Source organism: Bubalus bubalis, chromosome 7, assembly GCF_019923935.1.
Source record: "Bubalus bubalis isolate 160015118507 breed Murrah chromosome 7, NDDB_SH_1, whole genome shotgun sequence".
In the NCBI taxonomy this organism is placed as follows: Eukaryota; Metazoa; Chordata; class Mammalia; order Artiodactyla; family Bovidae; genus Bubalus; species Bubalus bubalis.
In genome coordinates this window covers 30,665,730-30,690,507 of record NC_059163.1, presented here as the reverse complement: position 1 = coordinate 30,690,507, position 24,778 = coordinate 30,665,730, and the positions used below count along the sequence as shown (strand labels likewise).

General features: G+C 38.3%; 1 protein-coding gene across 8 annotated transcripts in view; it reads left to right on the top strand.

The window, feature by feature from the left end:
• The window catches only part of SLC4A4 (solute carrier family 4 member 4), a 363,718-nt gene that overhangs the window by 322,579 nt on the left and 16,361 nt on the right, over positions 1-24,778 (top strand). For all 8 annotated transcript variants that reach the window (XM_044945800.2, XM_044945799.2, XM_044945801.2 and 5 more), the window contains 5 exons: positions 1,846-1,959; positions 3,535-3,696; positions 12,805-12,983; positions 14,121-14,193; positions 23,789-23,857. In XM_044945800.2, coding sequence (XP_044801735.2) covers positions 1,846-1,959; positions 3,535-3,696; positions 12,805-12,983; positions 14,121-14,193; positions 23,789-23,857 — 597 coding nt within the window. The remainder of the gene's footprint in view (positions 1-1,845; positions 1,960-3,534; positions 3,697-12,804; positions 12,984-14,120; positions 14,194-23,788; positions 23,858-24,778) is intronic.

Sequence of the window (24,778 nt, the reverse complement as noted above, 5' to 3'; positions counted from 1 at the left end):
TCTGTGTGGACTTCTCCAGAAAGCTAGCCCAGTCCTCCAAGAGGGAAAGGAACTCCTGGTTAAAAGGGTCATCTTTGATCCTGCTGCTAGTGAGTACTCAAGGCTCCTGCCACCCAGTCACAGTCAAGAATTGAGCATGACTCTGCCTTCATTGAAGGCAAAAGGAGAAAGGGGCGGCAGAGGATGAGATGGTTAGATAGCATGAACTTTAGCAAACTCTGGGAGAAAGTGGAGGACAGGGAAGCCTGGTGTGCTGCTGTCCATGGAGTCGCAAAGAATCAGACACAACTGAGCGACTGAAAAACTACAACATGTCCTTCACACACACATTGCCAAGGAATTCCATTCTCCACTTTAGTTCCTCTTGAATACCTGTTTGCCGTAGTCATATTGCTCTTTCAAAAGACCGTCTGTCCTAAGAACTATGCAGCCACTAAGCCCCATCACTGATCTCTCTTCATCTAGCAGCATCAGAAAGCTGACTGCTCACCCTAGATAATGTGACCACTGCTGAATCCATCCTGATTTTGTTTAGCAGCAGGCTTCCTTGAGTATGACTGACTGTGAGCTTCATGAAGACATGGATTGTATCTGTTTTGTTCACTGGTGTCCCTGGCATCAAGCGAAGTATTAGGTTCAGTTGGTCCTTCATTTTCATGGAAGCAGAAGTTGTGAATACAGAGAGCTGAATGTGCTAAGTAAATTTCTGTTGAATGATCAAACTATGTACCACCGTGAATACATACCTTACTGGGAAACTCAGCTGTTTGTGCACCAGTAATGCTTGTGCGACTGAACTGAACTGAACTGAATGCTTGTAGGCCATTGTCACTGCCACTAGTCACTGCAGAGGCCCTGACAATCAACTCAATGGTCCCATGCTCCCCTGCTGAATCAGATATGACCATTCTGTACCCACTCCATGGGAAAGACTTAAGTTTAATGCACATCCCACAAAGCCCAGCCCATGTCCTAGCCAGAGGCAGGTACTTAGGAAGTTTAAAGGCTGTAAGCTAATGGTAACCACAGTTAAGTAGTGGAGACAGAGAGGCTCCACATACAGGAAATTTTAAGCACTAGCCTGGAGTGAAAAATACTTTCTTTGGCCAATTTAGTGAAGCCATCAGATTTCTGTCTTCCATCACTTTTTGTTTCTCTGAGGTCTTGAGTCCATTTATTAGCCTGAAACTGTAACCCCTTCCCTGCTAAGTTCTTGGAGTTTTCAGGTTACCTTGTGGAAATTATCTTGCTCTGTACTCATCATTGTTGTTATTTAGTCACTCAGTCATGTCTAGCTCTTTGTTACCTCTTGGATTATAGCCCACCAGGGTCCTCTGTCCATGGGATTTTCCAGGCAAGAATACTGGAGTGGGTTGCTACTTCCTTCTCCAGGGCATTTAGACAATACTACCTCCCAAATAGTAAAATTCTATGTCTCTGTGCATATTTTTATAACATGTCTTGAAATTTCATCCATAACCAGCTCTCCTTTCTGTGGCATACGGGAAGAGAGTACAGTACTTCAAGGATATATTTTCTTTGATTCCCTTCCTTTATCTAAACACACACACATAACACACACACCTGCTTGGTGCAATTAGATTATTTCTGGCCAGATAAGAAAATGATGCAAAAGCAACTTAAAAAAAATAATCTCCCTGCAGTATGACACCTCCTTTAATTTGTTGATGAAGCTGTTACTAGAAACTGTTAGCAAATAACAGAATTCTTCATTGACTTCAGAGACATATATATATATATATATATATATATATATATGTCATATATATATGACATACATATATCCAATGCTTAAAGGTTCCAGTTTCTTTTTTCTCTTCCCAGGCAAGAAAGCTCATCAGTGACTTTGCCATTATCTTGTCCATTCTCATCTTTTGTGTAATAGATGCTCTAGTAGGTGTGGACACTCCGAAACTAATTGTGCCAAGTGAGTTCAAGGTAGGTGAATTTCTGTCTTTTGGTCATTCCCTGATTTTGTTTCTTTTCCCTTATTCTATTTTGTCTTATCTCTGAGTTAGTTTTGTATAGTTACCCATTTCTTTATGTTATAAATGGTCTCTTGGTATACATTTTATCTATTTTTTCACTAAAATTAAATGCCTGACTAGAACTAAATGCAAGGTTCACATTATACTGATTTTTATTGAAAATACACAGTTATAAAATCTGTTTTATCTATTTAGAGTATTTAAAATATCCAAAACATTTTCAAACAACTTGTAACCTTGATGCATATAATAGTTCTAGGATGTAATGTAACTATTATCATCCTGATTTTGTAAAGTGAAATTGAAGCTTATAAAAATTAAATAAACTATCCAAGTTTACATTACTAATTCAGTGCTCTTTTCCTGCTACCAAACAACTTGCTATAACACACATGTTTCTATATAATGTGCATTTTAATTATTACAAAGAAGATATGAGAATTATTCATTTTATAAACTTGTTGGTATGTGAAGACCTAAGGGTAAAATTTACATTTCAGTCATTCTTGAATATCCCTGTCTAAATTTTCCATTTTAAGTCTTTCTCTTATTTTCTAGAACACCCCTAATGTTTCTCTTCATCCCTGATAACTATATATTTGCTAAGAAAAATTAAACTAACAGCAGTTTTAGCTTCATGACTACCTAATGAGAAAGGAATATCAGTGTTATAGCAAACAAAAATAATTTTTTTTTGCATTTTCTCTGCCATTAGCAAAGATAAGTTCTCATTTATTCAGTTATTTAAGTCAGCATTTATTGAATGTTTGCTTTAAGTCAAGCTCTGTACTGGGGATTTGAAATACATTGAAGGGCAAGACAGAGTTCCTTTCTTTCTAAGCTCACAGCCTGGTAAATATAGTAAAATGTGTGCAGGTTCAGTGATGGGGTTATGAGCACAGCGAAACAGAAATATCTTTAGGAGGAGTGAGGATTTCTCAATAGTAAATGTGGAGAAAATAATTCGTAGATAGGATTCTATTTTAGTTTATTTGTATTGTTTAAAATTTGGAAAAGAATAGGAAAATATGAAAATAAGAAATATTTAATATAACATTAAATATTTGTAGCTTTTAATGTATTAATTATGAAACCATTTCAATTTGGCAGTAGTAGACATAACTTCAGTGCAGTTGCTAAAACTTATGGGCAAAATTCAAGGTCACTTTGTAGTTTCTTGCCTCCCTCATTACTGAATATTGCATTTGGGTTTTTCTTATGGCTGTCCCTTAAATCACTTTCTTCCCTCCTGAGTCTTATCTTAGATCATCCTGAACATGCAAAATGACATTTACTCCTTTTCCATCACCCTATATTCTTAGTTTTCTTTCATTTAAAACATTGCCTTAAAAATAACCTCCTTTAGGAAGTTTTTGGTGAATAATCTTTGTCTGACCTATCAGTAAAACTGTTTCTGTTTTTTAACACCTTGACTCTCCAAATACAAAACTGTCGTCCCCACTTATTTTTCATCATGGAGTATGTATTAATATTGTTTCAAATAATGTCTCCTCTCTTCTTGAAGCCAACGAGTCCAAACCGAGGTTGGTTTGTTGCACCGTTTGGTGGAAACCCCTGGTGGGTGTACCTTGCAGCTGCCATACCTGCTTTGTTGGTCACCATCCTGATTTTCATGGACCAGCAAATCACAGCTGTGATTGTAAACAGGAAAGAACACAAACTCAAGGTAATGTTCGCAACAACAGCTATCATTGCCTTCTCCTTTCTTTGTAAGTACTACTTAAAAATACCAATTACTTCAAAAGCAAGATAGTTTAATTGACATGTTATTTAAGACTTGACAGAGTCGTAGATCACCCTGTGTGGACACATGTCCTAGTGTACTACTTTTGGAAGACCTTATTTAATCCTGGAAAAGATTGTTTCAAATCATGTTTCTTCTCTCTGGAGAGAGCAGCATTAACTGTTTACCACTAAGCCACTGTTATCCTTCTGATTTTAACTTGGTAACTGTCCTTAATGAAGGCAAAGACAAATGCTTTTTCTAAAAAACTGTTGAAATAAAAGTGTGGGTTTTCTTCAACCTTTGCCAGAGTCAATTGGTTAAAATAGTCACAGCGTCGTCCTCCATTCAAGGAGGTGTGGATGGACTCTGCTGTTTGATGGAGGGATGGTACTGTTACCTTGCAGGACAATATGTGGCAAAGAAGATGTTGTTGATTGCTTAGACGCTTGATGGATATAGTGTTCATGCTTTATATCCATCGATATATTTTTGAGGGGGTGGTGGTAAAACTAATTCATGGAAGGCCAGGATCACTTCACACTGTGTATTAGGCTTAAAGTTTTCCAAACTGCAAAGGTAATGGGAATGCCAGCCCGAAACTCAGTTGTAGTTTTATGGTTAGGAATATCTTTAGAGATTTTTTGTAATGGCATTATATCTAGTGGCAAGGCAAAAAGTAGTATGTATCTTCACTGTCTCTCTCTCTGGGGGGGTGTTTTGTTTTTTTTTCCTAGTTGACCAAATGGCTATACTGTGTTTAGAGTATCCTAGTTTTATTTCAGGGGATGTCTCCCATCTATACCCTTCTCCTCATGTGTCCCTAGGATTGGTGTTCAGTCCCTAGGATTCAGTCATTCTAACTCATGCCTGAGCCCCCCAAAGATTAGCCCAATGTTATAGGGCAGACTCAGGCTCTTGGGTTTACTGATGTGGTAGATTTATTCTTTCTTGCTGCCATTATTTTTTGTTTCCAGTATTTCTCTTACTTTCTGACAGATAGACCATGATTTCTATGAGACATTTTCTGTATTTTGCTGAGCATTTTTAGATGTTCTGTACTGGGAGGCATTTCGGTCTTTGTTTAATTTGAAAGGCTGGAAATGGATGTTGACTAATATATTTTATTCCTAAAATATTAGGAAACATCTTCTTACTTTTCAGATCTAGTTGGTCAGATCTGGTATGTATCCTTGAAGGCAAATGCCTATTCTTTTGCCCATTAAGTTTCCTTACTAATAAAATGCAGAATTTTGAATTTAGCAAGTTTAGGGTAGATAAAATATTGAAATTTTATTCTTCTATTCCCTGTAGAAAGCATTGGAAAATCAAGGCATATTAGGATTTACCTCTTAAAATAGGAGCTGAATATATTTTTAAAATGTTTTCATCGCCATTGGAATTGCTTATTTGAAATCTTTCCTTTGAATGACAATAGTTCTAGAATAAGTGCCAGTGTTTTGACACAAATCTAAAGATACCAGTGGGACCATGATCATGAATTGAAGGCTTCTCACTCTGGATATTGTTTTGTTCAGATTTTGTTTGGAAAGAGGCTGTGGAATGTGAAAATTGAAAATTCTGTCTAAAACGATACAAAGCCCTGACTGCTATGAAATTGATTCGAAAGAGAAACCTGAAACAGTGAGGGAGATGGAGGCATTGCGATGTGAAAAGCAGCATGTTCGGGGGTGGTATTTGCTTTGGCTCTGAGTCCAGTGGCCCTGGCTGGCTGATTGCTCTGTTTGGAATGGGACCCACCTTTCCATTGTGCAGATCAGCTCTGTACTGATGAGGAACACCAAGGCACTTGGCTTTTTGTGGCCATCATTTTGCTTAGTTATGTTCCACATTATTCCTGCAGTGCACTCAAAAGCAAACGAGCTTCAGCAAGGTCATAACTTCTTCAAGGATTTTTCCCTGAGTCATTGGCAGAAGCAGAAAGAGAGTTTGAGCTTCAGACCTCAAAGCAAGGGATACTCCTCAGAAGGAAAGTGATTTTAAGTGTAAAGATAGGACGTGGGAGGGAAAATCATTTGGAATCAGTATCCAGAAATAGATATTAGATCATTGTAGCAATAAATTTTCTCTGATATACTCTATGGTAAAACCTTTGAGTGTGTTTTCTTGGATAACTACAAAAGGTGCCCTGTTTTACCTTTTTCCTTTCTATTCCTTCTCTCATACCTTAGACTCAGTCCTTTAATCTCATGTCTAGACTATTCTAATGGTTTAACCATGAGTTAATGACCAATCTCCTTTGTGTCATTTCAAACCCTGGAACTTTTTTAAAAGACTTTGTTCTAATATGTCAGTCCTATAGTTCTAAACATTTATGCACTTTATTTCCTCTAAACCTTTCCCCCTTGAAGAATGTCCATTTGCCCTAGCTTGGGATTTAAGTGATATGATCTCACCCGAAATTTAAAATGATTCTGCATACTATACAATGTACTGGTCAGATGAATTACTGGCATCAAATCTGCCAGTTTCTTCTGCTGGTTATTCAAACTTTCCTCTCCGCTGCTCAATGATTACCACCTATCAAAATCATCTCCATCCTTGTAAAAACTTGTCAGTGAAATCTTCACTCATAATGTAATTTCTATTACATGATGTAATCATATATGCAATATGTAATTTCTATTACACCTGTTTTTGCTCTTATTATATTTGTACTACTCTATGCATTGGGCTTCCCTGGTTTCTCAGTGATAAAGAATCTGCCTGCAATGCAGGAGATGCAGGTTTGATCCCTGGGTTGGGAAGATTCCCTGGAAGAGGAAATGGCAACCCATTCCAGTATTCTTGCCTGGGACATCCAGTGGACAGAGGAGCCTGGCGGGCTATAGTCCATGGGGTCATAAAGAGTCAGACACTGCTGAGAAACTGAACACACACATGCACGCTATACATTGGTCACATAATATCTTGTGCAGTAGTTTTTTAGTATAATTTCCTTTTTTTTTTTTTCTGAGCCAAAACATTTTCAAGGCAAGGACCATGTTTTAGTCCTTTTTCCAGCTCTCATGTGGCCCATCACACTGATTTCCATAAGGTAGATATACTAAACACATACTGAAGAATTTTGTTACCTGGGGCCACATGGTCCTCAGAGTTGTACTCAATGTGTAAGGTGGGTAATAACCGAGACCCTTCCAACCCATCTCTGGTTCTAATAGGGAATGTGAGAACTTTAATATTAGTCAAAGCCCTGTTTACATGTCATCACTGCAGGAAGATGTTGTAGGTTCACACTAGATACACTTAAACATTCTGTACTCTTGGGTGTCTTTTTCAGACCTCTTTGAATCTCGGTTTAGAATACATTAGAATTTATGTACAAATCTGTGTCCCTTCCCTTGGTGGGAAAAACTGTGTCATGGTTCTCAGTGTCTTCATAAACCACCTTGCTCTCTGAATCCAGAGGGGCTTTTAGCATGAATGTTTATTCTGTATCTGTTCATATGTGCGTACTGCCCCTGACCCCTTTGTTATCATTTCTCTACCAAATACACTGTTGGGCTTGTGATTTTCTCTCAGAGATTTCTTATTTCTGTGGATCCTTATACTTAAAATATTCTCCAGTTTAAGAAAGCAGAGCATCCTTTGGGTTCATATCCATGAAGATAAAGACTTTTATAAACTTTAGAGGACAGATTTAACCTTTTGTGAGCTTACTGAGTCCTTGTTATGTATAGAACACTTGCATTAGATATTAAAGATTAAAAATTGTTCTCAGTCATGGTCTCTACCCTGAAGGAGTTTCATGGCTTTCCCCTCTTCACTATTCATATCCACCGCTAGGCTGAAATTGACCTTGTACTTGTATCTTGCACAAACAATAAGTTCTTTTCTTCCACCTCTGGCTTCAACTAATAATCTATAAACCTTTCAAGTGGAGGTATTCTGTCTTCTTGTTTTTATCTAACACAAGAGCTAGCATAGGTGTCCAATGAATGTTTATTTAAAAAATAGTTTTCTAAGCAAAGATATGAGCAGATGCAAAGGCCCTGAGGTGAGGAAGAGCTTGGTGTGTTGGGAAACAAGTAATAAACGAGTGTGACTAGAGCCTCTGGGAATTAGTGTTTCAAGATAAAGTCAGTAGGAGTGGGGCCAAATCACCATTGAACAAACACTCTCAACTTCAGCATTATTGTCTTTCTGAACAATTCTTTGTTGGTCGTGACCATCTTGTGTATTGTGGGCTATTTAGCAGCATCTCTGGCCTCTATTCACTAGATGCCAGTCGCACTCTTTCTCCCAAGTTGTGACCAAAAATATATCTCCAGACATTACTACCTGTCTCCTGGTGGGCAAAATGGTTATGGTAAGAAACACTGATATAGAACACTGATAGGAGAAACACTGATATAGGAGAATTGTACAGTGCTTAGGTGTTAGATTCTAAGTGAAACAAGAAGCCACTAAGGGTTTAGGGCAGGGAAGAACCATGCAGTGACTGAGATTTTAAAGAGATTACTCTATGAGGAGAGTGAACTGTCAGGGACAAGTATAAAGCAGAGGTTTCTGTGGCTAGAGCTGCACTGAGGGTCGAGGGTTGCTGAGTGAATGTGAAGGAAGCCAGGAACATGAAGAAGGCAGTGGCACTAGGGACGAGGGGTAAGGAGAAGAAGTCACATGGCATTTTACAAAAATGCTTCCCATTGCTCTTATAATTAAAACTTCCAAAGTCTTTAACAAAACATGAAAGTTCTTAACTCTTTTAGCCTTATTTTATACCTTTCCCATCTCCTTCTAAGCACCAACTCAGTTTTCTCAAAATGGCAGCCCATTTGCCTGTTGTTTTCCCCCTGATTCCCTATATCTTGTCTTCCAGCTGGTTATGGTTCATGTTTTAGGGCTCAACTTAGATACCACCTCCCATGTAAACCATCCCTGACTTTAAGCTGAGTTGAATAAAGGTGCTCCCCCTCTCATGGCATCGCAACCTCACCCTTACTATAGACCTTTAGCACTGTGGTATTGAGAATGCCTGTTGATTTTGCCAACTCTTTTATTACTCTGTAAACCATTTGAGGACAAGGACTGTTATTAGCTGTAATTATATTTCTAGGATCTAGCAGAGTGCCCCTGAACAGATGCATTAACATGCATTCATTTATCCAACGAACATTAATCTAGTGTCCACTCTGTGGTGGGCTCTGTGTCACGTGCTGGAGTTTCAGTAGTAGAGAATAACTTTGCATATGGTCCCTGTCCTCATGGATCTTCTTGTTCCTGAGGGAGAGATGTGTCATTCCAATAATCAATCACATTGTAGCATTGCAGATAAGTATGAAAGACAGGGGAGGGTGCTTGAAGAGTCTGTAAGAGAGGGTTTGATCCAGTCCAGAGGTACTGAGAGTTCCAAGGTAGCAGCACTTACACTGAGATCTCACACGTCATCAGTAGGATTAGCTGAGCGAGCCTGGGTAGTAAGAGGAACACAGGAGGGCACAGGACTCATTATGTAGAAATAGGCTTTACAGAGCCGGTAACCTGCTGAGAATGAATGACTTAAATAATTGAGTGTGGCTGCAGTGAAAGAAGGAGGGTTGGGCCTGGGGAGAGAACAATGTGGAAACAAACCAGGTAGGGCCTTCGGTCAAGTTGATGGTTTTCCCTTCCTTTTAAGAGCATCAGGTACTCTCACCTGGTTGAGGGAAAAGAAGACTTTTTGAAGGGGGTGATGTCAAGAGGCAGGGTAATTATGTATCTATAATTACTTTGTCCCAGAACTTTTATTTGTTCTGGTGGTTTTGCAGTTACCTTTGTATTCTACTTTCTACAGTTCTCATTCCACTCTCTTTAGTATTATGTGGTTCCTTTTTGCTAGTCTCTGGGATATCTAGTTCAGACTTGTTTTACTTGAAATAGTTTAAGAAACCATGGAGGGACTTCCCTGGTGGTTCAGTGGTTGAGAATCCACCTGTTGAGACATGGGTGTGATCCCTGATCTGGGAAGATGCCACATGCCGAGGGGCAGCTAATCCCATGTGCCACAGCCACTGAGCCCACACTCTAGAGCCCAGGCCACTCAATAAGGTAAGCCACTGCAATGAGAAGCCCATGTACTGCAACTTGAGAGTTAGCCCCTGCATGTCACAACTAGAGAAATCCCATGCAAAGCAGTGAAGACCCAGCACAGCCAAAAATAAATAATTTTCTTTCTTTAAAAAAAAGGTTAAGAAGCTGGCTTGATTTAAAAGGAGAGAGAAAGCATGGGGGTAGCTCACCTCCATGACTTTTTCTGCAACCACTATTCATTTGATCCAGTGTGCACATCCTTAGGTTATTACAGTTTCCATGGTGACAAGATATTCTGCCCCTCAATTACCATGTTGGTACTCCTAATATAGTCTTGAGTGATTTAGTCTAAATAAAACTTGTAGCTATGTGATATTTCCAGATGTTTTCCACCTTCCCCTTACCCCAACAAAAGGTTCACATTTCTGCCAATCAGCAAATACGTTTTAATTTTTTGTATTGCTAACTAAGAGTTTATATTTGCCACTCAAAAGAATGTACACATTCTACTTGTCATTCACTTTTTAATAAACTTTAGTTGAGCATTGACTATACGTCATGTTCTCTGCTTAGGTATTCAGGATGCAGTCCAGTTCCTTATGTTACTTATAGTCAAATATCAAAGACAAATAAACACACCTACAATTTCAAAACAGCATGATGAATGCCATGATAGAGGAAAGCATAAATTAACAGGGAACCATTTAAGTCTTAAGAATGAGTAGGAGGGATGTCAAAGACGCCAAAGGCATCAGTAAGACATATTTGAGGAATTGGTTGAAAGTGGCTATAAGATCCAGGTAGGAGAGAGGTCAAAGATGAGGCTGCTGATGTGAACAGAAGCCAGATTGTGAATGGCCAACACACCCACAGGCAGAAGTCAGCAAATCCTCTATGTTCCACCTCAATATAAAGCCAGAATGCACCCAGCTTTTACTCTGTGCACTGGTGCCACCCTGATTCTAACCATGACAGTCGCTTGCACGGGTCATGGCAGCAGCCTCTTCATGCTTACTGTTCTCTTCTGTCTGCTCCTAACACAGCAGCCATGGCATTTAGAACGTAAGCAAGTCATGTCATTCTTTGCTTTAAAACCCTACAGTGGCTTCCCGCAGTATTCAGCCTCCAAATCCAATTTCAGTTCTCCTTAGTGCTTTCCACTGTTTTAGATACTGTATAGATTACTTGTTTATGTTGTTTACTGGTGTCTCCTTCGGTAGAATGGAAACTCCACTAGTGCAGGAATTTTTGTCTGGTTTATTTGCAAATATGTCACCAACACCTAAGCCTGTGTCTGTTCATAAGTTGGCAGTCGGAGTTTGTTGACAGAGTGAATGACTGAGACACCCAGATGTAGCATATATTCACCTCATTAGTCACTACCTTGCCCTCCTCTCCCCTACCTTAAACTATTCCCAGTTCAAACCCTTATGCTTTGTACTGCAATGAACTGGTTTTATGAATATATATTACCCTATTTGTCTCTCAAGGAGGCTTTCATTCTTAGCTAAACCTGGACAAAGTAAAAATATGCTTTTCTTTCTTGGGTCAGTTACCCTTCCCTGTGATGAGTTCTCTGAGAACATTAGACCCATGTGTGCAAGCCAGGGGTAAAATCTTGGCATTTCTATGAGAAGAGAGTAGTGTTCGGAATAATGTAACAGGATCTGAACGATAGCAGTCACCGGGTTCCCAGTGTAAAGCCCACTCTCAGTTTTTACAGTCAGCCTCTCCATTCCCTCAGGTTGCTCACACACAGGCTTTTGGCGCTGCTGCTCCCATGCTGTGAAAATGGACTGCTCTGTTTTCTCAGGCTCCATAGGGGGGTTAGGCATTTGATTTCTTCACAAACAGAGCAGAGAAATATAATCATAGAATAACATCGCAGACACATTTAACAATATTTATTTAGTGAGTAAAAGAGCTAGACCTTTTGTTACATCGTCTGCTCTTCCAGTCAGTAAATGTTATTGTGGCTCTCTGGCAGTGTTTGAAATCAGCCTGTTCTTATTAAGGGGGTATAATTACCTTAAGTGTAATGTTTCATAGGTTGCTAAACCATTATTTTCTTGTACTATGGAGGGTGAGAAATGGTCTTTTATGTACTTTTTTGTCTTTATTTTTTAATTGAAGTATAGTTGATTTACAATGCTGTATTAGCTTCAAGTGTTCAGCAGTGATTCAGTTTTTCATATTATATATTTTTAAATATATATATACATATATATATACAAATTTTTTTCTTTTTAAGATTCATTATTTGTGCTATATAGTCAGCCACTGTTTGTTATCTGCTTTATATATATTACTGTGTTTATGTTAATCCCAAACTCCTAATTCCCAACTCCCATTTTTCCTTTGGTAACCATAAATTTGTCTTCTGTGTCTGCGAGTCTATTTTTGTCATGTAAATAAGTTGTTATATCATTTTTTTAGATTATACATATAGTGCCAAGGTTGCTTTTCTTAAGGTTGCTTTCAGATCTCTAGTCTACATGTGCTGAGTACTCTCTGAGTGAACAGCATACTGCTAAATAGTCAAGCAAAGAATGCATTGTATCCATTTCTAAGGAGCTTATTGTGCTTATGTTAAAAACCAGTATCACTATTGCTACTATCATCATTTATTGAGCTCCTACTCTATAACCATCACTACCATTTATGCTCCCACGAGAAACTTTGTCTCAGTTACTTTATTAGAGGATCTCGGTAACTCTTCAAGGTAGTTGTATATTTCTATTGTTCCAATTATGTGATTGGATGCAGAGAGGATAATTAACAATAAACAAGCAAGCTATGACTTAAGCTCAAGGATGTATATCATGTGACAGCTTTGCATTTAATTATTAAGGGATAGCATGAGGAAGATGAAGCCTCATTCAAGGAGCTCACCTTTCAGTATATACGTATTCCAAGCAGAGTGCATTGGTTACTTTTGGTAATCTTAACTCCCATCTGGAAATATGATTAGATAGAAGTATGTGGGCTTTCTCCACATGGCTTTGTTACCTCTTGCTGCAGAAAGGAGCTGGATATCACCTGGATCTCTTTTGGGTGGCCATCCTCATGGTGGTGTGCTCCTTCATGGCCCTTCCATGGTATGTGGCTGCTACTGTCATCTCCATCGCTCACATCGACAGTTTGAAGATGGAGACAGAGACTTCTGCACCTGGAGAACAGCCCAAGTTCCTAGGAGTGAGGTATGTTAAATCAGAAAAAAAAATGGCTCTACAAACCGTGCCATTCACACATCTATGTGTCAGGCAGAAGGAGATGGGCCAATGTGGAGGAGAAAGGACTGGTGACGAATGATTTATTCTGGACTTGCTATTCTAGAAAGGACTAAGTTTTCATTTGAAAGAGAGTCTTCAACAATTTCTTGAGTTCACTCCTCAAGTTACATACATTTCCTTTGATTAGCAAAGGGCTAAAGGGTACAGAGTAAAAACTCAAACAGGTCATTCAGTTTCTTCAACATGCAGGTAATTTTGGAGCTGTGGTGTGTACTATATCACAATCATAACTAAAGGCTAAAGCCTTTCATTTTTCAGCTCTGTTGAGACTTTCTAAAACTCTTGAGTCTGCTTATGACTTTCAAGATTCTATGAAAGGAAAGGAATTCTTATTTTCCACTTAATTTTCTGTCTCATAAGCACTGAGAAACCTTGACCTCCAGCTGTGCAATCTGGGTAGCCATGAAGGGCTTTTATGAGACCTTTATACCCTACTGTGTATTTTTCGCAACAGACTCTGCTCCTAAGTGCTCAAGTGACTAGCTCACATGACCGGGCCATCCACAGCAGTGGGTGATTCTTTTTTGGGAGCTGGGGGAGGGGGTTGTTGTATGGGAATCATATTTCTTAAAAATTACTTTTGTTGTTGGTTGATTTGGAAATGAGACTGATGGGATTTATTGCATTTGGGAAATTCCCTGAGCTGATGTTAATTAGAATGTGGGGCAATGTAATAACTGTCTCCTGTGAAGGAAGGTGTAATTATATAATGGTACAACTTGTTTTAAAAATAAGGGTTTCATATAGGTCAGTAACTGACCAAGAGCAAGCGATTTTTAAACGCTGATTCGAAAAAGACAAAGGATTTAGCAGAATTACTTTTTTCTCTTAATGAATTCAGATCACACACTGCACTAGTTTTAAGAGAATTTTATAGTTCTATCGAGCCTATAAGCTGTCCTTGAGTGTTAATTGCATATGATATCCACACCTTTGTGAAATATCGATTCGGTCAATGTAGAGTCTTTTTTTTTGAAGGTGAAAAGACAAGAGCATGTTTATGAAAACAAGAGGTAGATTGGTAATCTTTTGATTTGGTTTCAGGGAACAAAGAGTCACTGGAACCCTTGTGTTTATTCTGACCGGTCTGTCAGTCTTTATGGCTCCCATCTTGAAGGTAAATATATGAAATACTCGCCTTGTCCTCCTTCTCAGAATACTGACAGATAACTGGATATGTGAAGAGTAGAATTCTCCGGGAAGTGTCAACAGGTTTCTTACCACATACATAACACACTGAATGAAGCAGGGATCAGTTAGAATGAAGACTTTAAAACCTTTCATCTTGATCTCCTCACTCCTTCATTCCTTCTATTATTATTATTGTAGTAATTTGGTTGAACCATATTAAATTACCACTATTAAAATTTTTTGACCTATGGCTAGGGCAGTTTCATATAGTTCACTTACTACCTGAACTCCATTCCCAACATTTTTCACTCTCCTGGTCTGTCTACATCTTTTCCTCCCATCACTTCCCATTTACTTGTCTTTAAATCATACCCTCCCTTCCCACATTAGACTCCTGGATAACATGAATGACTCAGGATGATCATTTGTAATTGTTCTCTTATTCTTAATGATTGCTGACTGTTTCTATTTTCTTCAAATCACAAGGCCTAATGTCCACAAAGAGAGACTGAAATTACTGATTTATAACTGGAAAACTTTAGAAATGAACTTTTGAGAAATAAAAATGATAGGTTATTTAGAAAGTTAGGGTCAATATGCAGGTTTGATTGATGGGGTGAATGTCTCTTTAACAGATAAATATAAAGTGTATGTGAAAGCCTATTTAGAAGTGGAGATGGTACTAAAAAGTGTAATATATATATATATAAAATATATATATATAAAATATATATGTATATGTCATGAAGTTTCCCATTTTCTTTTGCGACACAAATGTTTTATTCTTTTTTATTATAGAAACAGTACTTGCCAGTGATTGATAATTTGTATCTTATGCTTGGCATTACAGTACAAAGCATGAATATCACCTATGGACCTAATAATAGCTGTCAATAACCACTGTTAGCAGTATCCTTCCAAATTTTTCTCTGAAAATTTTTGTTTGCTTTTAAACAATTCTAATTTTTAAAAAGGTTTTTTAAATGCTTATTTAATTATACAAGTAATGAAACAGTACATTTTTGTAAAGAATTCAAACAATACAGAAGTACAGGGAAAGGCAAAACTTCATTTCTTTCAAGTTCACACATTTATATGACAGTTGCCAACTAGATGAATTCATGGAACGTAGAAATATGATCTCAACTTACAGCTAGGACTGACTTAGCTGCTGCTAAGTCGCTTTAGTCGTGTCCGACTCTGTGTGACCCCACAGACGGCAACCCACCAGGCTCCGCCGTCCCTGGAATTCTCCAGGCAAGAACACTGGAGTGGGTTGCCATTTCCCTCTCCAATGCATGAAAGTGAAAAGTGAAATGAAGTCGCTCAGTCATGTCTGACTCTTAGCGACCCCATGGACTGCATGCAGCCTACCAGGCTCTTGCGTCCATGGGATTCCCCAGGCAAGAGTACTGGCGTGGGTTGCCAGGACTGACTTTACCTTCGGAATAATTAGATTAATGCATACAATATGCACAAAACAGTTTGTAAACAGTAAAATACTTAATTTTTCCTCTTTTGCCTTTTATTTCCACAATATCAGTTAACTCGTGTAATTAATTTTTGACTGGAATCATGAAGGAATATGTATCTCATGTAATGTGTGGGGAAGTAAAAGTAACTGCAGGGAATTTGTTTCTGGTTACATACAGAGGACCTTAAAAAAGGGCAGGTCTTATGTTCTGTGGGGACAGAGGGAAATCTATTGTCACTTTGCCAATGCAGAGCAAGTTGTGGGGTAGATTTGAGTTGTTGTGAGTTTCATAGCATCAAATTCTCTGCTAAAGTGCTGTGTGTCCTCTGTCGCCCCATAGACCCCAGCACATCAGCTGGTGGAAAGTCTAATGACAGTTTTTTCCCACATAGCCAATGAACATGGTCATGTGGACAGGTTAGCTCTTAGATCATTGAAGCCTCAAGTTGTGGAAGACTCTACTAGGAATTTGCCCCTGGAACCCCTGAAGGTGGACTCACATCATATGACACAACTGCAGAGTTTCTTTTCTAGAATCTCTTAGTACGTAGCCACTAGTGAAGATAAGTCAAAATGTTCCTGTCAGTTCCTATGTACTCATCCCCACCCACTCTTTTTTCTTTTATTTTATATTATTTCTTTTCATGAATGCAGTATAAAATCCTAACTCAAAAAAGTCAGATGTGTTTAAATTTTTTTGTTTGTTATAGCAGATTGGCTTTATCTTGGAGAATCTGTCAACTGAGTCATCATGCCTGATTCCAAAGGGACACAGAGAACAAACAGTGTATAAACTGCTATTTTTAGGAAGAAATGCAAAGTCTCTTCCTAACTCTTTTCTCACCCAAATATGGCTGCAGAGAAGTTAAAGCTGAAAGAACTTTATTTCTTCATTTTATGCTGATTCTTTTTGCTCCTGATTTGTGAAACATGTTACTATCTACAGGAACAGATTACAATGCAGAGAAAAGAGTGATATAGGTATAAGGGATCACTGAGCATAAGCTTGCTTTTCCTTTGACCTTCCTTAAGTACTCATGTTCTGGCTCCCCCTCATTCGGGTACTAGTATCCATCAGATCAGATCAGTCGCTCAGTCGTGTCCAACTCTTTGCGACCCCATGAATCGCAGCACGCCAGGCCTCCCTATCCATCACCAACTCCCGGAGTTCACTCAGACTCACGTCCATTGAGTTAGTGATGCCATCCAGCCATCTCATCCTCTGTCGTCCCCTTCTCCTCCTGCCCCCAATCCCTCCCAGCATCAGAGTCTTTTCCAATGAGTCAACTCTTTGCAGGAGGTGGCCAAAGTACTGGAGTTTCAGCTTTAGCATCATTCCTTCCAAAGAAATCCCAGGGCTGATCTCCTTCAGAATGGACTTGTTGGATCTCCTTGCAGTCCAAGGGACTCTCAAGAGTCTTCTCCAATACCACAGTTCAAAAGCATCAATTCTTCAGTGCTCAGCCTTCTTCACAGTCCAACTCTCACATCCATACATGACCACAGGAAAAACCATAGCCTTGACTAGACGGACCTTTGTTGGCAAAGTAATGTCTCTGCTTTTGAATATGCTATCTAGGTGGGTCATAACTTTCCTTCCAAGGAGTAAGCGTCTTTTAATTTCATGGCTGCAGTCACCATCTGCAGTGATTTTGGAGCCCAGAAAAATAAAGTCTGACACTGTTTCCACTGTTTCCCCATCTATTTCCCATGAAGTGGTGAGACCGGATGCCATGATCTTCATTTTCTGAATGTTGAGCTTTAAGCCAACTTCTTCACTCTCCACTTTCACTTTCATCAAGAGGCTTTTGAGTTCCTCTTCACTTTCTGCCATAAGGGTGGTGTCATCTGCATATCTGAGGTTATTGATATTTCTCCCGGCAATCTTGATTCCAGTTTGTGTTTCTTGCAGTCCAGCGTTTCTCATGATGTACTCTGCATAGAAGTTAAATAAACAGGGTGACAATTGTGGCTATTTCCACCTGGCAACTTTGGGTCAATACAAAGGAGTCAATATGAGAATCAGTGAAAAGTGAAAAAAGAAGTTCAACAATCTTTTGTGCCAGGCAAAATTTTGCCCAAGATCTGGGAAATAAAATTGTCTTGTTAATATAGTTTCCAACATATTGTAGGAAATGTAGATTTAAAAACAAGGGTTCAATAGTCTAGCATTGACTATTGCAATTCATTACTTCAGTTAGTGAGGCTGTTCCTTACTTCAGGAACCACATCTGAACAGGTCAGCCAGTTTCATATCAGGTGCCCTTAGCACTGAAGTTTGCTAAGTTACATGCATTTCACTACAGGAACCTTGTTAGCTCATTTGAAAAGTCAACACAGGAAGAAACGGATGTTGAGAGTAGTTTAACTGAAACCTAAGTTATGACTGTGGAAAGTCAAGATTAACAATTAACCTCAGAAGTCACTTAGAAAGTGGTATTAGCACCTAACCTGGAGGAGGGAATGTGACTGTGTGTCTATATAACCAGGTGTTTTAACGAAACACATGACAACTTTAAGGAATGGTTTTACTTCAAAGAGCTGCCTTTGAAAGGCAGATCAAATGAATGAAACAGAAACATGTGAGTTTTAAAAATTTCCTCCCAACTTTCCTCCCAACTCCCAGGATCCCTCACAGGTTTGGTGACCTCCGATAATGCTAGTTATATTTTCTGCCATGCATTAAATAGTCTGGGTAGTCATTCCCCATGCCTATGTAGGCAGACTTCCTGTGAACATTGATTACTTTGAAGTTGATGACTTCTGTTTTGATCTCTTTGCCAAACTCTGTCGTTTTACAGAGAAGAATGCAATGCAGGGAATCATAATGTACTAGCTTTAAGTTCAGGAGGATACCCCTTGACCTTGGCCAGCAACCAGTGGTACATGCTTCACATCTCACCACTGGCTCAGTACAGAACTGCTTAGAAGCAGGAATAACCGACTCCCAGGCTGGCTAGACAGTTTAGATCTGTGTTTCTGCAGCGGAAATACTGACTGTTAAGCTAGTGTTCTGTATGGGGAGACTCAGGGAGACCAAAGAGCAGGAAGAAGATGAAAGGCAATTTCTGCAGCTTACTTTTTCCATTCTTCTGACAAGCCTAAAGCAATAAAGATCAAGAAAAGTTCACTGCTATTTCTGTTGCCTTTGCTTGAATTAGTTTATCTTTAACATGAGGAGTGACCAGAATTTATCCTTCAGATTTGTTCAGTGATCTAGAATGTGGAGGAGAGCATTTAAATTGTATTTGACAAACATTTGTTGAGCTCCTGCTATATGCTGTACACTCTGCTCAGTAACAGGGAAACAAGGAGAAGTGATAATGTAGATGATGATAAAGATGATTGTATTCATAGCTCTCATTTATTGAACTTGGACTTGGACTAAGGACTCTGCACAGACTTTTTATATTTAGTTCTCCAATAACACCTACCAAAATTATACTTACTTAGGATTTTTTTAATCTTAAAAAAGGTTTTAATTGGATTTATTCACCAAGCATATAATACACAGTTACTATGTTGTTAACATATCAAATTTTTTTTTTTAAATTTTGTATTGGTGAATAGCCATTTAACAAACAATGTTGTGATTGATTCAGGCAAACAGCAAAGGGATTCAGCCAAATATAGACATGCATCCATTCTCTCCCAAACTCTCCTCCCATCGAGGCTGCCACATAACATTGAGCAGAGTTCCATATGCTATACAGTAGGTCCGTGTTGGTTATCCATTTTAAATATAGAGTGTGTACATATCCATCCAAAATTCCCTAACTATCCCTTCCTGAATCAACTTTATAGTTAAGAAAAATTGTGAGTAACTTGCCAGGTCACAAATTTCTTGAATTGTTCAAGCCAAGATTTGAACTCAGGCAGTTCTGAGTCCAAAGCCTGATCTCATAATCACGTGGTGCACCACCTTTGAGATAAAACAGTATTTGCCCTCAAAGAACTATTCACTTTCATTTTCCTTGAGATGATCTTCCCCAGCTTCTCTGACCCAATATCTAATTCTCTCAAGTATAGAGAAAGATAGCCTTTTTACAAACTTCTTCATCATAACTTGCTCCACAATTTCAGTGATTACGGACCAGATTGCAAGTCTGCAGCTTCCTTACGTTGATTTTTAAGGCTTAAGGGTATAAGGATATTGTTTTAATAACATGTTCCTGAAGACAGTTGTTAGTGTTGAAAAAGCAATATTGCAAAACTTCGATAAAACCAAGTCTTGTATTCTGACCTTTGTAGCCCTTCTTCTGTCCTAAACTCCTGCCATGTCAGGCTCACCACAGAGGAGCCAAAGAAACCTGTGCTTTGCACTTGTAGGCTTCTCAACCTGCCACTAAAAGCCCTCTTGATAATGATTTCAGTACTACATTCGTCGAGGAGGGCATGGCAACCCACTCCAGTATGCCTGCCTGGAGAATCCCCATGGACAGAGGTACTTGGCAAGCTACAGACCATGGGGTCACAAAGAGTTGGACACAACTGAGCAACTAAGCACAGCACAGCACAGCACTGCATTCATCAGATATCTAATATGAGCCAGACCCTGAACTAAATATCTGTGCTATGCAATCTTTATGACGGGGCTTCCCTGGTGGCTCAGCAGTAAAGAATCTCCCTGCCAATGAAGGAGAGGTGGATTCAATCCTTGGATCAGGAAGATCCCTTGGGAAGGAAGCTCCAATATTCTTGCCTGGGAAATCCCATAAGCAGAGGAGCCTGGTGGGCTACAGTCCGTGGGTCTCACAAAGAGTTGGACACGACTGAGTGACTAAACAACAGCAAATCTTTATCATAAGCACTATATGGATGAGAATACTGAAGAATGGGGAAGTTAATCATTTTCTCTGGGTTGCACAATGGCAAGTACCAGAATTGTAACTCAGGTCTGTCTAACCTCTATGCCCATGCTCTTATAAAGATCTCATTCTCGTTTTTATACACACACACACTGACTATGATTCTGCTGGGAGACCTCATTCTTGTACTGAAATCTGTGCTGTGGACAACTGCAAACCCTGCCTTCCTTTTTTTAAAATTGCATTTACCTTTTTTACTTTTTTTTTTCTTATGGGGATAATCTAACAGTATCAAAATCAAAGGGAAGACTATGTCACCAGAATTTGAAAATATTGGTAACATTGTCTGAATATGTTAATATTGATCTCATCTCTGTTTCATTATTCTACCTAGTGATAGGATCAAGCATTTAATTTTTTTTCATTTTTAATGTTTATTGAAAGCATTGTAGAATAATATTTATCTACAATTATGCTTTTTGGCATTCTGGGTACGATTGCTTATTTGTATGATTTTTGGCATAATTTTATCATTTGATACTTCTTGATATGCCTGTAAATTTAGTATACCTTGTGTTCTACATTTTAATTTCTCTTGTCTTGCTTTATAATAGTGTCTCCCTGATATTACTATGTATATCATAGTAGTTAAAATGGGATCCTATCTTTTTAAAGCACATTCTTCTTTTCCTCTCTTTGGGAAATTTCTATTGTGATTAATATTATATTGTGATGAATTTTTAAGGATTGACCTTCTGCTATGACTCATAAATCAAATCCAATAAAAAAATATCCTCTAACCCAGTAATTCTGTTATGTTTCATCAGAATTTCCAAACTGAAAGATTTTTACTGAGACACCACACTATCATAAGAAAATGGTGGATTTAATAAGACATTTGTATCACATTGAACTTACCTAAAAATCAAATTAATAGCCTTCTTCATATGTACTATTTTCACCACAGAATAATTTTTAAAAAACATGATCATCTCTAAAGCTATTTTCCTCCTCATACCATGTTCTGAGTTAATGCTGCCTTCTGATTTCATCTTGTGATTAATTTGGCAATATGTGTCATCAGCAGTTCAGAGAGAACAGACCTAAGCTCAAGGCACACATTGCCTTCACTCTGGCATTAGAACCACGTTCAAGAAAATGCTTAGCTAAGCTTAGGTGACAGGTGGGGATCAGGTCCAAGATCACCTTTGTGATTACTTTCTTTTAAGCCAGATTAAAAAATAACTATGGCAGGATTTCTATCAAGTTTCCCATGAACTCTATACTTCTTTTCTCTCCTTCCACCTTTCATTTCTTCCCAAGAAATTAGAAATGACATGATAAGAAATCATCATATATTGAGGAAGAATGGAAGTGGTCTTGTCTGTGGAAAATATTTTAAAAATTAAGAAATAAAACAAAACAATAAGTCAAAAAATAAAAAGGTGATAATATATATACAAATAACTGATTCACTTTGCTGTATAGCAGAAACTAGCACAATATTGTAAAACAACTATACGCCAATAAAATTTAATTTAAAAAAACAAGTCAAAAATATGAAAGGGTCTTTTCCTTAGTTTCATTTTGTTAAATAAATTTGTATGGAAGCATCATAAGGAATGGAAACACACACATTCTAAAGAAAATGAAAACAACTGTCCAGACTTAAATGTCTGGAACATGATGCATTCACCTCTGTGGTGACTGTTGGATATTACAGTATGCAGGCTTCACTGCCACTCACTCTGCCTTCCCACCACCTTCAACTTTCGAAGTCATTTAATTTTCTGAGTTCAAGATCAGATTAGCTATGTTAAAATTGTTGCTCTTTTTTAGAAGAGGCACATAATGTTTTCATGCTGCTGCTAAGTCGCTTTTCAGTTGTGTCTGACTCTGTGCGATCCCAGAGACGGCAGCCCACCAGGCTCCCTCGTCCCTGGGATTCTCCAGGCAAGAACACTGGAGTGGGTAGCCATTTCCTTCTCCAATGCATGAAAGTGAAAAGGGAAAGTGAAGTCTCTCAGTCGTGTCCTGTGTCCGACTCTTCGCGACCCCATGGACTGCAGCCTACCAGGCTCCTCCGTTCATGGGAGTTTTCAGGCAAGAGTACTGGAGTAGGGTGCCATTGCCTTCTCCGAATGTTTTCATAAATCAGTATATTTACTCTATAATAAATTTAAGCTTTTATAGCTAATCAATAACAGTTGGCAGTTATGACTTATTTTGGAATTTATCCTATTTCTCTAGTAGTCTCCAAAGGGTCTCAGATACAGAACTGTTTGAGGTAATCACAAGGAAAGGCTGATAAACATTTTGCTTCAATTTCTTAATACATGTGATAGTTCTTTAAAAATTACTCTAAAGTCATACTGTTTTCTGGCTACAATAGCCTCCTTTGTGCAGATTTGGTAAGACTGGACTTAATTGATTGTGGTTTTAGTATTTGAGCTTTGAGAACTCCTGAACTTGAACTTCTTTTCAAAATCCAAGCTTGAGAACCCTTTTTTGTTGTTCGGATAGAAGACTTCCCAGAAACAGTCATCCCTGATTTGATTTGTTTCACAGTGCTAGGAACATTTCAAAGGTTTAGGAATAGACAAAAGTTACAAACATATTGGAACTTCCCTTACATTACTGTATAAATTCTTGCTAACTGATGCATGAAAATGTATTAATTCATTATTAAAGGATGTGTATTAATCTGTGTGTGTGATTAATTGCTTCCAGATGCTCCATGCTCCTTTCAAGCAGCATTCTCATTAGTTAGTCCTCTTAATATTCCCAAGAAGAAGAAAGGGGACAGTCGTTTGATGTTTACTTAATTGAAAGAGGCATATATATACACCGAGCTGATATTTGATGTATAAATACTGTAATTTTCACTTGAAGAAAATTATTTAGAGAGAAGTCAGTAGACTATTGGGACAGAAATTTGGTCTCAGGAGTGGGGCAACCCTCTGCCTTTCTTTCTGCTGCTCAGTTCATGCAAACATCTGATTTACGTGGTCATTCCTTTTAAGGGGAAAGGGAGACAGACTTTTTCTCCATTAAAAAAGTCATTTTAAGGTCATGCATGCTAATTGTTTTTAAAAAGTGCAAACAAGCATCAGATGCAATATGAAAGTCTCCTTCACCCTCCTTTCTTTCTTTCTAGTACAAAGTGTTTAGAAGTTTGTCAATGATGAGGAAAGCACGCTGATTAGTGGTCACTGTGTTACTAAGTCCTATCTTTTACTGTTATTATTATTATTATTTATTTTTGTTTTTAAACTTTTTTCAATTTTTTTCCATCCTAGTTTATTCCCATGCCTGTACTCTATGGTGTGTTCCTGTATATGGGGGTAGCATCTCTTAATGGTGTGCAGGTAAGTTTTCCATAGCAATCTAAGCATAGTTACATTTTCCAGTAGTAGTATAAACAGTCCAGTAATAGATCATTGGAAAAAAGTGCTAATCCTTAACTGCTAAATTTTTAAAATGCATTTATTTTCTATTTTCTCCACCATTCACCTGTGTTTCTGATTTAATTAACAAAAGTAAATTTGTTAACAAATGTTGTCATGTATACTCATCCTTGAAATAAGCTGTTAAAGGCCGTTTGACAAGAAAAGTAAGAAATTTCTCTGTGATCTCCCTCCCTCCCTCTTTACTTCCTCCCTCCCTTCTTTCCTTCCTTCCTGAGAAGGAAGTCTAACCTTTGAATGTGCTTGAGGCACTATTTATCCATTTGCCTTTACCCTATACTAAGAGTAACCTATTCTTACTTGATTTGCTTTTCACATGGCTGAGATCACAGATCAAGAGTTTTGCACCAATAAAAAAATTAAGTCAACATGGTTAATGTGCGACTTTTGTCAGAAATTTCAGTTTGTCACATCTTGGGTAAAACTGGCCCCCCTTTTTAAAAAGTCATTAAGGAGAATTTTGTAAGGGACTTCGTCTGTCAATTGAGGTTTACTTTAATTGGCACCAGAAAACTGGAAGTACTTCTGCTTTCTGGCGCCTTGTTAACTGTAGCCTTATTTAGCACTTGGTGATGTTTTCATGGAAAAGACTGCATGTCCTATGAGCATCGTAAGAATTTATTTAAACCCCTTTGTAATAATCCTTGTTTTCATTTATTGGATTTAGATTAATTTGATTTTAGAGTCCGATAGAGTGCCCAGAACTCCAAAAAGAGAAAGGCTATAGTTCTTTGAGTCAAGTTCTTCACCATTTGTATATTTATTACAAAATACGAGGTCGTTCTTCATAGACTGGACTAGAAGGATGTGAATGTGGGTTTG